General features: G+C 47.1%; 2 protein-coding genes across 3 annotated transcripts in view; one reads left to right on the forward strand and one right to left on the reverse strand.

The window, feature by feature from the left end:
* Positions 1 to 6166, reverse strand: part of LOC149358171 (uncharacterized) — a 44702-nt gene extending 38536 nt beyond the window's left edge. The window contains exon 1 of one of the 2 annotated variants that reach the window (XR_016291932.1): positions 5789 to 5828. Coding sequence is in view for 1 of the 2 variants with exons in the window: in XM_089585093.1 (XP_089441219.1) it covers positions 5878 to 5998 (121 nt within the window). In the remaining variant the exon portion in view is untranslated. Of the gene's footprint in view, positions 1 to 5788; positions 5829 to 5877 lie in introns of those variants that run through there. The other variant, XM_089585093.1, reaches the window with a different exon arrangement.
* Positions 6167 to 9823: 3657 nt separating this feature from the next.
* Positions 9824 to 14690, forward strand: part of LOC149358172 (nuclear receptor subfamily 1 group I member 3-like) — a 29985-nt gene continuing 25118 nt past the window's right edge. The window contains exon 1 of the mRNA XM_089578042.1: positions 9824 to 10414. The gene's annotated coding sequence lies outside the window, so the exon portion shown is untranslated. The remainder of the gene's footprint in view (positions 10415 to 14690) is intronic.

Consider the following 14690-nt stretch of genomic DNA (forward strand, 5'->3'; position numbering starts at 1 on the left):
ATATACAGACATAAAAACCGTAAATGAAGCCGACAAGTTGGTAATTAGATTTCTTGGTAGCAGATTTGTTTGTCAGAGTTATTTACTTGTTTCTTTAGCACTGAGAGCATCTGTAAAAAAAAAAAGAAGGCCTCAGTAGTGGGTGTGACATCAAAAATATGAACGACGATTATAGGCATGCTAAGGACAAATCCTAATGAAGCGCGCTAGCACTTCGGTTTTCACATCATTTTCGGTTTTCGTTCGAGGCTCGGTTTTAGAAGGTCAAGAAGGCTTCTGTCAAAGATCGGCGAAATCGGTGAATGGGGTCATGGAGCTGGAGCGCTAGAACTGGAGGGAACTCTTAAACTCCGCCTTAAGGATATGATTTAATAGAGTGAATGAGTCAGTGACCAAATGTTAGGGGAATCCCCCAAGGTGGTGTAGATTTGTAATAAGGGAGTAATTACTCATTGACATCCACCTGAGCGCAGCCATACGGCTACAAAGGAAAGCTAAACTGCTTTCTCAGAAACTTCGTAGTTAAAGAAAAATTCGTCCTGGTCCGGGGTGCGAACCCGGGACCACCGCTTCACTGGAGCCGTCGCTCTACCAACTGAGCTAATCGGGACGGCAAGCTTATGGTAGGACGAGAGCGAATTGATCAATGACTCGAAGTGGGAACAGTGTTGACTAAATGTTTAGCGTTCCTTTGTAGCCGTATGGCTGCGCTCAGGTGGATGTAAATGAGACTCCCTTATAAATGAGTCAATGCTCATATAAGCGGAGTTGGTAATTCTCTACTTTACATTCATAGGTCCCCGGGAATCCTCACACCACTCCTTACGCAATGCTGCAGCGCTGTGATGGCAGGTGCTGCCACAGGTGGGTCTTGTGTGGCCCAGGTTGCCCTTCCTGTGCAGCCTGTCATGACCAACCACAAATTGAACTGCCACAAGCCAAGGCGAGTCGTTTGCTCACAATCCGGTGGGTAGGTTGTGATGACGTCACAGGATCTGACCGAGGCGGCCCACCTGAAACCTGGTCCACCTGGGACAGACAGACAGACAGACAGACGGACGGACGGACGGACGGACGGACGGACGGACGGACGGACGGACGGACGGACGTACAGACAGACAGACAGACAGACAGACAGACAGACAGACAGACAGACAGACAGACAGACAGACAGACAGACAGACAGACAGACAGACAGACAGACAGACATACAGACAGACAGACAGACAGACAGACAGACAGACAGACAGACAGACAGACAGACATAGACAGACAGACAGACGGACGGACGGACGGACGGACGGACGGACGGACGGACGGACGGACAGACAGACAGACAGACAGACAGACAGACAGACAGACAGACAGACAGACAGACAGACAGACAGACAGACAGACAGACAGACAGACAGACAGACAGACAGACAGACAGACAGACAGACAGACAGACGGACGGACGGACAGACAGACAGACAGACAGACAGACAGACAGACAGACAGACAGACAGACAGACAGACAGACAGACAGACAGACAGACAGACAGACAGACAGACAGACAGACAGACAGACGGACGGACGGACGGACGGACGGACGGACAAACAGACATACAGTGGAGAAATAGGTGAGTGGCGGCTTGCAGCTAGTGCGCAAAAAAATCATGTAAACAAAAAGTAAACTTTAAAAGGTTATTAAGAAAGAAGGGAAAGCAACCACATGGCGTTAACAAGCAGCATACTTTATAGCAAGGCAGATTATCGGACTACTGACGCATGCCTGTCTTCTGTTGTGAATATTAAGAACCTCTGAGATTTCACCCGCTCCTCTGTCGCGGCACCCTTTCCAAAGTGGGCACTTTTCGAATTTGGTGGTACAGCTACATTAAGCACTTGCGTCTCCGCATCAATAAATAAAGGCTGCAGTTGTATTCCAGTCCCTGTTTCTGCCTTAGCGCTCTGTTTTAAAGCGGGCTCGCTTTCATCAACATTATTAAGCGGCGGGTCGCACTGACAGGGCGTGGCACAGTCTTGCACAGTGAATAAAACGTGTGCACCTGAGTGAGAAAAATATCAATAGTTCATGAAGTGGAAGGTCTTGTTCTCGCTTCGTTGCCGCATGACTTGACAACGCTGCTGTAGCGGAGAGGGCAGGAGGCGAGCGAAAAGATGCGGCAATGCACGCACACACCCACTAAACCATTAATATTCTACCACTCTTTCTTTGGGATAACACCTGTTCAATTGCAAAAATCTCAAATAAAAAAAATTGCAACACACTATCTGCAGCAGCCGCTTGACACTGACTGCATACCCAACAATTCTGGTCAAAAGCATTTTTGAGCCGTAAACCGTTTATGAACGCGATTTTTTCGTACAATGGAAGATTTCGCTAGAAGAATCAATATATCCGCTGTTCACTCGACGGCAGTCTTGCATTTTTTTTTCTATTAACGTTTTCGCTATTGTCGAAAGTGTTCGCCCTTGGTTGCAGTATTAAGACTTCGATGCGATCAATGGAAACACTTAAAAAATATTTAGCTACGTGTGAGAAGAATGAACCACTACCTTCAACATTTCCAAAACAGTATCTTAGAATTTTGCAATTTTCAAAATTTTTGACCGAGAATGTCGGACTTGGTTATGAAAATTAAGACAGAGCGTGCTAGAGGCGACGGTAAGTAGCAAATAAAAGTATGCAAACTGCGCCGAACAATACGAACAACAATCATCAACATCACTGATTTAACCACAGTGCACATAAAACAACAAGGACCGATAAAGAAGACACCTCGAAGAGCTGCCTACCAGTTCGTTCCGAGCAAATTCGTTACCAATCCAGCAGGCATTTCCTTCTCACAGCACTCAGTGGTGTCTACTCTGTCGGTCCTTGCTCTTTTATTGAGCGCTGCGATCAAACAGACATTTATTGATTGATTTTTGCTTTATAAAACATATGGATCATAATCAAAATTTGATGGGCCCTTGGCCAGGCTAGTTTGGGCCCATAGTCACGCACGCATGATTGCACAGTAATGAACGTGAAATTGAAACTCCAAAAGAATGTCAGTCATGACACGAAAAAGAGAAAACAAACAAAATAAGAAATTCAGCTTGTAACTACTACCTATTACTAAGAAAATGTCTTTTTAAAGAGTCTACAGAGTGTTTAGATATTTTGATCTCAAGCGGGATGTCATTCCAACCTTTAGCATCGTAGAACTGCATCAATCTCTTGCTACACGCGTGCTTAAATGTGTAAGAAACTAGCCCACCTGTTCATCCTGGTCGCCAATTTACCTAAACTTGAAATATTCCCCGAGGGTTAATTGGTTTGTTCGTAGGAGTTTGCGGGGGTACGGTGGCCGCAGCTGACAAAGGACAGGGTTAATTGGAGAGACATGGGTGAAGCCCTTGCCCTGCAGTGGGCGTAGTCAGGTTTATGATGACGACGACGATGATGGTGATGACGATGATGGAGAAAAATTCGCCCATGTTTGCTCATTACACTGTGGCTCATCAGGTAGTATTTAATGGAATGAGCAGAAGGTGGCCGAAAGTTAGGTGGGCGGATGAGATTAAGAAGTTTGCGGGGATACGGGGCCCGCGCCTGGAGAGACATGGGAGAGGTCATTGCCCTGCAGTAGGCGTAGTCAGGCAGATGATGATGATGATGATGACTTCGCGTTCTACCAGAGGAGCGGATTCCAAGGGAAGGCAAGCGTAGCAGGGGGCGGCAGAAAGTTAGGTGCCCAGAAGCGATGTAGAAGTTTGCGGGGATACGGTAGCCGCAGCTGGAGAGACATGGGAGATGCCTTTGCCTTGCAGTGGGCGCAGTCAGGGTGATGATGATGACGACGAACTAAAATAGACCAGGCATATGCAGCCTTTACACAAACACTTTCTAGGCTTCTATGCTACTTTGTGGAAACCTATATAACATTTTAGTCAATAAAAATGTGGGTAACTAGGTCGGACGAGTTACCAGTATGCGCGACGGCAAAATATTCAGTGGGCTTGCCGTTACCAGATGCGTGCAATACATCCTGCAGCAGGTCTGCTGCCAGAATTATCATCGAGACGTTCGGCTAGAGGGAAAAAGAGTCAAGGGCACGCTAAGTGCACAGGGCCGCGGACAGTGCGGCAACCTTCGTCAAGAGAGAAAGAGAGATAATTTGATGTGACAACCGCCTGCCGGTTATTGGCACGAACGGCCTGACTTGTTTCACAAGTGATGGTGCACGATCCTGCGTTGCAAGGACTCTCGCGTTCTCCGCGCGCCGTAACGTTCGAAAGTCGGCAAATGTGCCATTCGCGTTTTATTACGAACCACAAGTGGTACTTACCAGCTTTGGGGTGATCGAACTTGCAGGGCCTCAGTTCATATTTTCCATCGAGTACCGATTCTAGGCACACAGCAAACCCTTAATCAACGAAATCCTCCGCGATTTGAAGAGAAACGCCGTCCATTTGAAGCGCTTCGAACTCTCGTCTTAGCATTTGTGTGCTGGCAGAGATCACTCACCAGGGAACATTCTAAGAATGACTGCTCGGACTGGTACAAGCCATCATTGAAACACGACACAATGAAAATTTCCGTGAAGAGCCAGCCCCAAATATTTGCATCTTGCACATAGCTACTCTCTTGCTGACGTATTTTATAAGTGCTGAGAATAATAAAAAAACAACAACAAGGCAATTGGCTGATATGAAGAACAACCAATTCCTTTCTGCCCTCGGACCCGAATGTTTCACTCACAACTTTAGCAGGCCAGCTTTTAGTCAAATATATAAATCAATATCGAAACTGCCCATTTCTACAAACTATAAGAAAAAGGTCCTGGCCTCTCCTCACGTCTTATTATAATTTAAAACTTTTAAAGCATGTTTTTTTTTTCGGAACTATAATACAAGGACACTGGACATTGCGGTCATTGGTAACACCTCTACCATGCAATAAAGTTTTTTTTTTCCCCACTCCTCAACCCTAGCGGTCAAGGCACAGGTCGTCGCCGGCACCCCTAATCCAGCTGCCGCGCTCTCGTCGTTGGCTTAGCGGCGTGGAGTGACGGTCCCCCCTCCGCGCGGCCGCAGCCCGCGAATGCGCGCAGCAAAGGAACGGGTTTTTCCCCCCCGCGCGCGTCGGACCCGGCGAGCGAGCGCGGCGGCAGCCTTGGCCGTCGCCAAACCGACGCCGCCGCCGTGGCGACTTCGCGCCGCTTCCAAGGCGTCGAGGTTGCGCAAGGACACCCTCTGCCACCGAGGAGCGTGCGCTAGCGCCGCCGACGCCTGCTCCCGGCGCTCTGGCCGGAAGGAACTGCAGCATCCGTTCCTGGAGGCGCCGGCCATACCGGGACATCCGGGCCAGGACAACCGGCACACCGCGACCAGTGGTCCTCTCGAGTCCTGTGCGCAAGCCAGTGACCGCAACAGTGCGGCTCGGAAAAGTGCATCCGCTAAAGAAGCGATGATCTTCTAGTGCCCTGTGCTTAGATGACGTCTACTGTGCCTCTCTGTGCGTTCCACCAACCAGACCACTAGGATCAGTGTGTGCTGTACAGCCTGTACCCCGAGACTTGACCATATCATTTGTACGGGCTTTCCCACGAACTTGGTTTCGCCGACGGTGCCGCAGGAAGACTAACGCACGGCTTCTCATTGAAAACGTTCGACATCATCCCATAGTGTGAAGTTCGGTGCTCCTGCTAATTCTACTTGCTCCTCCTACGCTTCTGAAGACCCTGTTCGGCTTCGGCCTGCTTACGAGTGATCTAGCGTCCTGTCTTCACTTACCCGGACTCTTCGTGAAATGGTGCGCTTTTCGGAGGTGCCCTCACTACCCCCTAACCTCCCCGTGGTCAGCGGCAGCCGTTACCACTTACCGTCATGCGTCATGTGCGCAGGTGTCGCCAGCGGCAAGTGTGCATCGGCGGCAGACTGGTAATCCATGGTTGCCAGCTGGTCCCCAAGGCTGCTACTCAACAACGGTTCGCTCGAGGACATCCGGGGTCTAGTTCCCGCGCTGCCCCGGACGACTACGCATCATGATGCGGCCGTCGAAAGCGCCACGCGCGGCGGCGTCAACGCTCAGCTAGCCTCCAGCATCTACGGGTGAGAACTGGATATGCTCCTGCGTCGTGTCCTCTCAAGATCGCGACCTTAGTGCCACTCTGCCCCGGGTAACTCAAGAAAGACGACGACACCGCCCCCTCGCAGCACTGGTGTTTACTGACCCGCCCTACGCGGTGCTCGTTAACCGATCGTCGCTCCGAGCAGCCGAGTTGGGTAATTCTGCAGATGGAACCATGTTCTCGCGTAGTGCAGTGATTCAGCCTCCATTTGCCCGGGGCTCTGTGTGATCGTGTTCTCGGAAAAGCCTAGTGCGATCCGCCGCCGATTTTGACTACTCCGATTCAACCGGCGTTTTTGTGACGAGTGTGCCGTGCCTTCTGATCTCACTTGTGTGCTTTACTTCCTGCTCGGGCGCTGAAAAGCTGTCCGGTGCTCCAACTTCTTGAACGTCGGGACTCTGCCTTGATGCGCCATAGAGCGCTGGCGAGTCGCTGCGGTACATCTGCCGAAGGATTACGGAGGACTCCATAACGACCAGCGTAGGCGATCATACTATCTGCGGCTTGTACGCGAGAAGTTATTCCGAGTAACGAAGAACGATCTTGCTCTTTCACTCTGCTAGCGCGACTTTTTTTTCTTTTTACTTGGAAGGGCTACACTCCTATCTCGTAAAGTTTTCGGCTATTTCATTTAGTCCCCCTTTACGAAATATTTCCCACGCTATCAACACCATTGCTCATCGTTTCTAGATGTTTCTCGAGATAAATTGTTTGCACGCAGAGGCACTTGATTTCTCATTTTTCCCTTCAGGAATCCAGCGCCAGTGAAACAAGTTTCCACAAAGTGTACGAGGCTGGAATACATATATTTATTAGACAAGGATGGCATTTCGAAACAGCACGAATTGACAGGAGCATGATTTTGCGACTTAATCATCGTTCGTTGCAGTAATTTCAATTTTCGCTCTCCTGTTTCATGTCAAAGCGCAGATCTCACACTAAACGCTGACCGGAGTTTTCTTGGTAACAACGAAGAAGTTACAGACGTAAACTGTCGATATTACACATTCAAACCCGTCTCTTTCAGTCTAGTGTACGCTCTAGTGTAATACCCAAACCACGCTTTTGCAAATGCATGTACTGAAAGTTTAATTTGATTTAGATCACCGCTTTTCGCTCTGAATATGTTTCCTATAAACTTGTGAAAGTAAAAATTTCTTATGCGTGGCCCATCAAGGCGTTGTTATCTTGACTACAGGAGTATGAATCGAAAATTTAAAGGCAAGAGTCTCCTGTAAGGAAACTTCTTTCAGTCAAAGTATTGCTTTCGTATCCTTCTGATAAGCGATGCACTGCTGAAGCTGAGATACTGAGACTCAGCAAACGGCCTACCAAAAGCACGTACAATTTCAGAAATTTCAAAAGAAGTGCAGTAGGAAAACAGGTTTGGGGAAATTGACTTGACCACCGCGAAGCAGTTGTCATCACACGATATCGTTTGCAAATGCATGTTCCTCGTACACTTAGACCCGCGTCGCTTATCCTTCAGCGCTCGATTCAAAGGGGCAAGCTACTTAGGGGCCCGTTTTCACTCGGTCGCCGCGCGCAGCGCAATTGCAGGGAAACCGTCCTCAGGTGTCTCCAGAATAACAGGTTTCTCTCGGTGGCAGGATGGCGACACGCTACGCTGCCTCCCTCCGCAACCGTGCCTGCTCGGTGATTCCTTCTGTGATACTGTTGGTGTAATGAATGCAGTAATTTGGCTGACAGTGGTTGCCGCGACCATATTCGTGGGAGAAGAAAAAAAGCGCGACTGCAGTTTGTAACGCTTTCTTCTAACGAGTTTAAGTAAGTGGCTAACAGTGTGTGGAAAGGATAAACACATCAAATTGCATGTCCTTGTCACCAGAGGGTAGGAGAGAGAAACTGTCTTTCGCGGTGAAATTCCACGGACAAGTTTTTGAAAGTACAAAGTATGCTTGAGGAACGACACAACCGAATTTCTGATAACGACAAAAGCAGGGGAGAGTATATAATTTACTTTGCTGATTGCCCTTGAGAGCATAGCAGTTCTCCGTCCCACATAGAGCAGTAATTAAGCTTTGATTGGCGATAGAATCGCGGTGACTGGCATGATTATTCCTGCACAAAAACTTTCCGTTTTGATTTTACATGAAAAAAGAACTCTGACTTTGAAGCGGTAGATTATCACCAAGCAGTGCAAGCGAGTGCTGATAACCTCTGAAACTTTACCGATCAGTACTGATGTACTTTCTTCCACGAAACATGCGCCTTAGGCACAAACCGATTGGCGAACATATCAGACGCAGTAAAACTGCAAATAAGGGTTTCCAAAAGGCTTTGGTAGCAATATTTTGACACCAACGATTCACAGTTCTCGCTCGCGCCTTCCCCTGTTTATATCCATCGTTTTAGAATTTCAATTTTCTCGGTGGTATTGAAGGCTGCACTGGTATTTTAGGTCGAACAAGGTCTCGTCTATATCTGAATCTCCGCAAACTTTGTCGCCAAAAAAATGGGCAAAACTCGTCGCGATCAGGTGACAGTGAATTGACATCCGCGGTGAGCCGTTCTGAGGAAGGTTTTCAACTCATGTTTGTGCGGATTCACGCGTGGTCAGCTGCACATTTCATGGCCGTTATCCACCAGTCGTGTGCCGTCTGCGTGTGTTTGGTGAGAACGAGTTCTCGGAACATCTTCGTTCTGTTCCGGTCTGCGATTTCGCTCGAACCGCGTACCTGTGACAGTCAACCTGTTCCCACCACCTCTTCGCTCGACCTATACAGTCGACCTGTTCCCACCACCTCTTCGCTCGACCTGAGACACAACAACACCGCAGACTGCGTGTCAAATATGCGCCCCACTTCGTCGTGCATCCATCTTTTCTACCGATTTTCGGCCGTTCAGAGCGAATATTCCGCGGTGATCGTTTCCGGTCCAGGCCACCCGGAGCTTCCGTGATCGGCTCCGACTTCCCGTGGAGCACCCTTCCCCGCTGTTGTCTCGACAAGGCGGCGAGTCCTTGATCTCGAACTGGGCCTCGGCAGCCTTCAAGTCTCGGCGGCTGGACTAGCGGCCTTACACCGGCAGCCCCTCGAAGCGCTTGGGTAGGGCACGCTAACCCAACCACAACGTGGCGAACATCCAAGCTCGGAGAAAGCGGTCCGGTCGCTTGTGACGGTACCGCCACTCGTCATCTCTCTGACTCGACCTTCCTCTCCGACTCTCCTCAGACCGAGCTTTTGCATATAAGCCCGCTCCGGAAACTCGCACGTCTCGTGGTCGAAAGAATGTGAAAGAGCATCCGGCAAAGCCGTTAGTTTATATCAGGAGCCTCCGCGCTGACGTAGTCTGAGATATATGAATGCTTGCACTTTTCTCCCGTCCAAGCTCTGTACGTCCAAGGTAACGCTCCAGAGCTTAACCCTCTTTCAGCGCGAAGTACTCACAAAAAAAAAGAACACGCACAAGGAGCTATCAAGACAGCAAGCATACAACCATAAAGTGTCCGTTTGTGTCGCGCGTGGCCGGTGAGGCTATAGAAAACCTAGAATGAAGCGTTACCAGAAACGTGGTCTCAGTGTCACCTTAACGCGACTGCAGGTAGACTGCACCAACTTCATCATTTGTCACAGAAGCGCTTCGAAAAAAAATTACACTTAGAGCGCATTCAGAACAGCGAAATTTGACGGCCTAAATCTTTGCTTCTCGGCCTCTATCCGGAAAGATTCTCAACTGTATGCTTACGTGATGTCTGGAACTATTCGCGTTGCTCTTATCACCTTCTCGGAGTCTCGACATGAACTTTTTCTTGTAATTCCTCGAACTTCCGAGTAAAGCAAGCATGGCGGATCCAATCAAGAACAATGCCCACGACGTGGAAAGTAGCTGGAACCTGAAGTGGACGCTTTTGGATGTGTACAGTGTGCCGAATATTTCTGTTTGTGCAGTGTCCGTAGTGAGCGTGTCTTTGTGTCCCGAGTTTCAAATTTCACTCGTCGTTTAGTTCGTGACGTCACCACTAGTGGTGCTCACAGTATCCGTGATCTCATCAGTGTGTTCTGCCTCGTAACGACCTACTGTGCAAGAATGTGACAGTAGCAGCGGGTTCTTTTTTTTGCTCTGCAAGTGTGCCGTTTCAAGTGTGGACGCTGTTCTAGAAGGAACGCAGTCCACGGTGCTTCTGACTTAAGCCCCATCTACCGCGCAGTGCGGCTCTGCTCAGCGCCCGTCAAGACGTGCGACTCCTTGCGGATACGAATACAACTACCCCGGACAGAATTTGCTCCGCTGTAGCCCAATAGCGTCGCAAATATGTGACGATCAGGTAAGCGAATGGCTCACAATCACCACTACACTAAGACTCTAAGCTCTTAAATCTTGATGCTTGGCAAAATGGGTGCTTATCGGGTTTTCTTGCACAGCTTCAGTAACCTTGTAGCGGAAACAGGTTTCTGAGGAAGACGTACCGTCTGCGCCAACCTCGTGTAGAGCGTTCGAGCAGTGTGTATCCCTTACAAAAATTTCTTTAAACAGTCTATATACTGCCCATAGACCTCTGTCTGTACAGTCTGTAGACAAACCCTAGAGAACAGTCTATAGGCAATACAAATCCCATAGACAGTCTATAGACAATCTGTAGATTAATGGCCCTATACTTTTAGTAGACTTTTAACTATAGACAGTATAGACTATGAATAGACAAAAAGAAATATGTATAGGAAGGCAATAGAGTCTATAAGAAGTCTATAGACTGTCTGTAGACGAGTTTTATAAGGGATATACCACACGATCAAAATTAAAATTGCACAGTCCATGGTTTAGGGTAAAGTCAACGTGCCTACAATGCTTGTAGGTCTATCTGGCTTTACATCTGATGAATCATCGCTTCTAGAGCCAAGCCGATGCCGCGAGGTATCGCTTTTACAGCAAGCAAGTCTACCTCTCGAGCGATCTGCATAAGTGCGGCGCATGCTGTACTTCGCTAATGTAGAACGCGAGGATGCCTCTTCCTTTAGGAAATTATACTCAAGTGATAACAGTACAGGCCAGTGTATTTAGCTTCAGTTTAGGCTTGTTTACAACCTCAAGTTAGCCTACCCGAGGGGAAAATGCCGTTGTAGATAGCGTGACAGTTCATTTCTCGACGTTCTCTAATTGCTCCAGATAGTTTATCGAATCTCAGGAACCAAGTTTGTAAACAATAACTTAAGGTCATTTCCTAAAAGTAGGTCGAATTGCTGGTCTCATTAGAAGCAGCTTAGGTCATTGTGCGTATGGGTCCTTTGTGTAGTGTGAACATCCCGCGATCAGGCACTGACAAATAGCGAAAATACTTCGCAGAGAGCCGTTAATCCCCACCGCTGAACCTGCCTTTACAATGGGTCATTTGTTACGAACCTTGATTTCAACATGCAAATTCGCAAATGAACTTGCAAATGCAGGTTCGCAGGAAAGCAGCCGGCTTTTGTATTCTTCTCAACAAAAACTGCCACCGGGTCGGACGCGCCGTCTTAGACGCCTCAAAGGCCTTTAAACACCTCTGAAACGCTCTGTAAGCTATGTGAGAGGGTTAAAAATAGCTACAAGGAAAAACGCGACAGCAATACGCTAGGGTGGACACCTGGAATGCACCTTAAAGGAAGAGATAAAAGGGGTAGTAATAAAAAAATAACAATCTTAAGAAAACAGGCAGCAAAATTTCGCTTGCGCTCGCCTTTGCTGTTTCGCTAGTTAGGCAGCGTAGCCGAAGTATTTGCGTTATTCGACCGTCTTTTTTTATAGCTCGTTCCAATTCCTTATTAGCGTTTTCGACAATCTTGCGCAAGATGCCACCACAGTGCATTTCTGCATGAGGCTTCAGCGGAGCTTAGACATGATTATTTTTTTTTTCTGTCTTGTTCACATGACCACAATGCGCTCACCTGCCAGCAGAAATATCGTTTTAATGAATGTGTTGTTGTAGCCACACCGCAACTGAAGCTAAGCCTTTCAAGGCAGTGCGCAATGAAATGGACTGTCCAGTATCTAATTTGCTACATACGCGTGTGATGTGAAAATGCTTCAAATTAAAAGCCCCAACGGAGCACACCGGCTGTCATACAAACAAGAATTTTAGGTGAAAGCATCCACGTTGATCTTGACTCACTGCTTGAGATATCACAGCACGGCCATCGCATCACCACCAGTTTATTCACTAAAAGAAAAATGATTGCAGGGCGTATACGGGCGTAGCATACCCAACAATTCTGGACAAAAGCATTTTTGAGCGGGAAACCGTTCATGAAAGCAAGTTTTTCATATAATGTAGAATTTCACTATAACAATCAATATATCCGCGGATCAACCGACGGCAGTCTTGCATTTCTATTTTGCTATTAACGTTTGTTCTATCGTCAAAAGCGTTCTCCATTGGTTTTCTGTGGCAGTCTTAACTGGTCGATGCGATCGATGGAAACACCTTAAAAGAAAAATTTTGCTTCATGTCAGAAGAATGGACCATTACTTTCAATATTTCCATAACAGTATTTTCTAATTTTCCAATTTTCAAAGATTTTGTCCGAGGATGTTTGACATGTAGAGAAAAAGAAGGTCTAGATAGTAACACCGTAGCGAGACTTAGTAAGTGCACAAAATGTAAATAGAAAGCGCAGCAAAAAAGAAACGACATAAGAAATGTTCGGTATGAATATATACATTAGCGAAATTATATGCAACCAATAAAATGTGAACAGCATACTGCACGCAATTAGCACACTGAATCAAAGTAAATATGAGTAGCATACACAATTTACGAACGCGCAGCATAAACAAGAGCAATACCACATGTCGTACGGGTTTAATAAATATGAATTAGCATTGATTTGTTGCAATGAAAACCTTCTGAATAGCTCAGCCTTCTGAAACCAGACAACGTATCCGTAGTGTTAATGGACATTGACAGTGTATGCACTGTCGTGTGTGCACTGAACCCATTTAAGCTACTTGTGGAATAAGACCTCAACTGCTAAAAACGAGCTGATGCAACGAAATGTGCAGTTAGCGACGAAGTATCTTGAGAATCCTCAGCGATAACAAACATTTAATTCGGGAACAGTGAGCACATAGCCACGTATTCATTTAGGGAAAACAGAAACAAGACCTTTTCCCTTTTCGTGTTTGTGTCACCGCTGCCCGAAGGGCAGAGGAGCAATGGACGCATCGTATTCGAGTAGAACGCGCGGGCTTCAGATTTTTCTGCAAAACAAATAGCTTTCGTTCTGCCGATCAGCAAAGCGGCTATGCGCGCAAGCTCCAAGAAGACTTATCCAAAGCCACGTAAATTTCAGATTTTCCTGCAAAACAGATGGTTTGCTTACTGCCGATCAACAAAGCTCCCGTGCTTGTAAATTCCAGAAATGTTCAGTAGAGTCACTCTCCGCACCAACCTTACTGAAAAGAGGTCACGCCCTTTCCCGCGTTGAGTAAACTATGGCTCCCGCGATCTAGAAGACCGCCACACGCCTACTGATGCCATGGTGAAACAGCGAAGATGGTCGAATTTTGCGGGAACGTGAGACTTATCACGCTGAAAAAAAAAGAATTACTCCGTCTGAAAGCCTCCTTAGCGTCCTCAATTGTTTCAATTGACTCCATAGTTCAGTGCCGCAGTATTATTATCAATCCGATCTGAGAGTTCCGTAAAATGCAGACAGTAGTCATACCAACAATCGTGAACAAAAGCAGTTTTTAACAAGAAAGAGTTTATGAAAGCAATTTGTACATACATTGTAAGATTTCACTATAACAATCAATACATCAGCAGATCTCCCGTCGGCAGGCTTACATTTTTTGTTATTAACGTTTTTTCTATCGCCGAAAGCGTTCCCCATTGGCTTTCCGTCGTAGTATTCAATATGATCGATGCGAGAGATGGAAAAACATTAAAGAAAGATTTTGCAGCACATCAGAAGAATGGACCATTACCTTCAATATTTTCATAACAGTGCGTTAGAGTTTTCCAATATTCATAGTTTTTCTTCAAGAATATTTTACCATAACAGAGTAATTGACCTTTGTGCTAGTTTTGATGTCCTCCACGTATGCTAGGAAATAAATGTTATAACACATATAATACACTTCATTTTCGTTTATAATGACCGAGAAACATATCAGAATCAATTATGTATGCCAGGCAGAGAAAACAGATTCGAAGCCGGCTTACGAACGCTCGAAAAGCGCGTTCGCATAGCTCAGCATAGTGTTCCATGCCATCCGCTCACTTTTGTACCGACGGTCGACACAAAGTTCTCTGTTTCTGTTTTGAAGCAACTTGCGGCTAGTTAGGAACGTGACAGAGCCAGAAATGTTTTTCAGCGCGAGGTACAGGATTTGCTTTCTTACCGGCTGTCACGTGCAGGCGACGGCGGTAATAAACGATGGCTGGACGAACACGAACTGCTTATCTAATGAGGCTGCTGCCGCAAAACAAATGAAAAGTCAGCTGCAGTAAGGTGAGAAATGCGCTCCTCAGTCGTCGATTGGCCTCCATCGCTTCGCGTCATCGTCCAATCCGGAGCAGCAGGGATGCGTATCACAACAGTGGTAAAAATGCAAGAATTCCA

Source organism: Amblyomma mixtum, chromosome 3 (genome assembly GCF_055824585.1).
Source record: "Amblyomma mixtum isolate Tamu chromosome 3, ASM5582458v1, whole genome shotgun sequence".
In the NCBI taxonomy this organism is placed as follows: Eukaryota; Metazoa; Arthropoda; class Arachnida; order Ixodida; family Ixodidae; genus Amblyomma; species Amblyomma mixtum.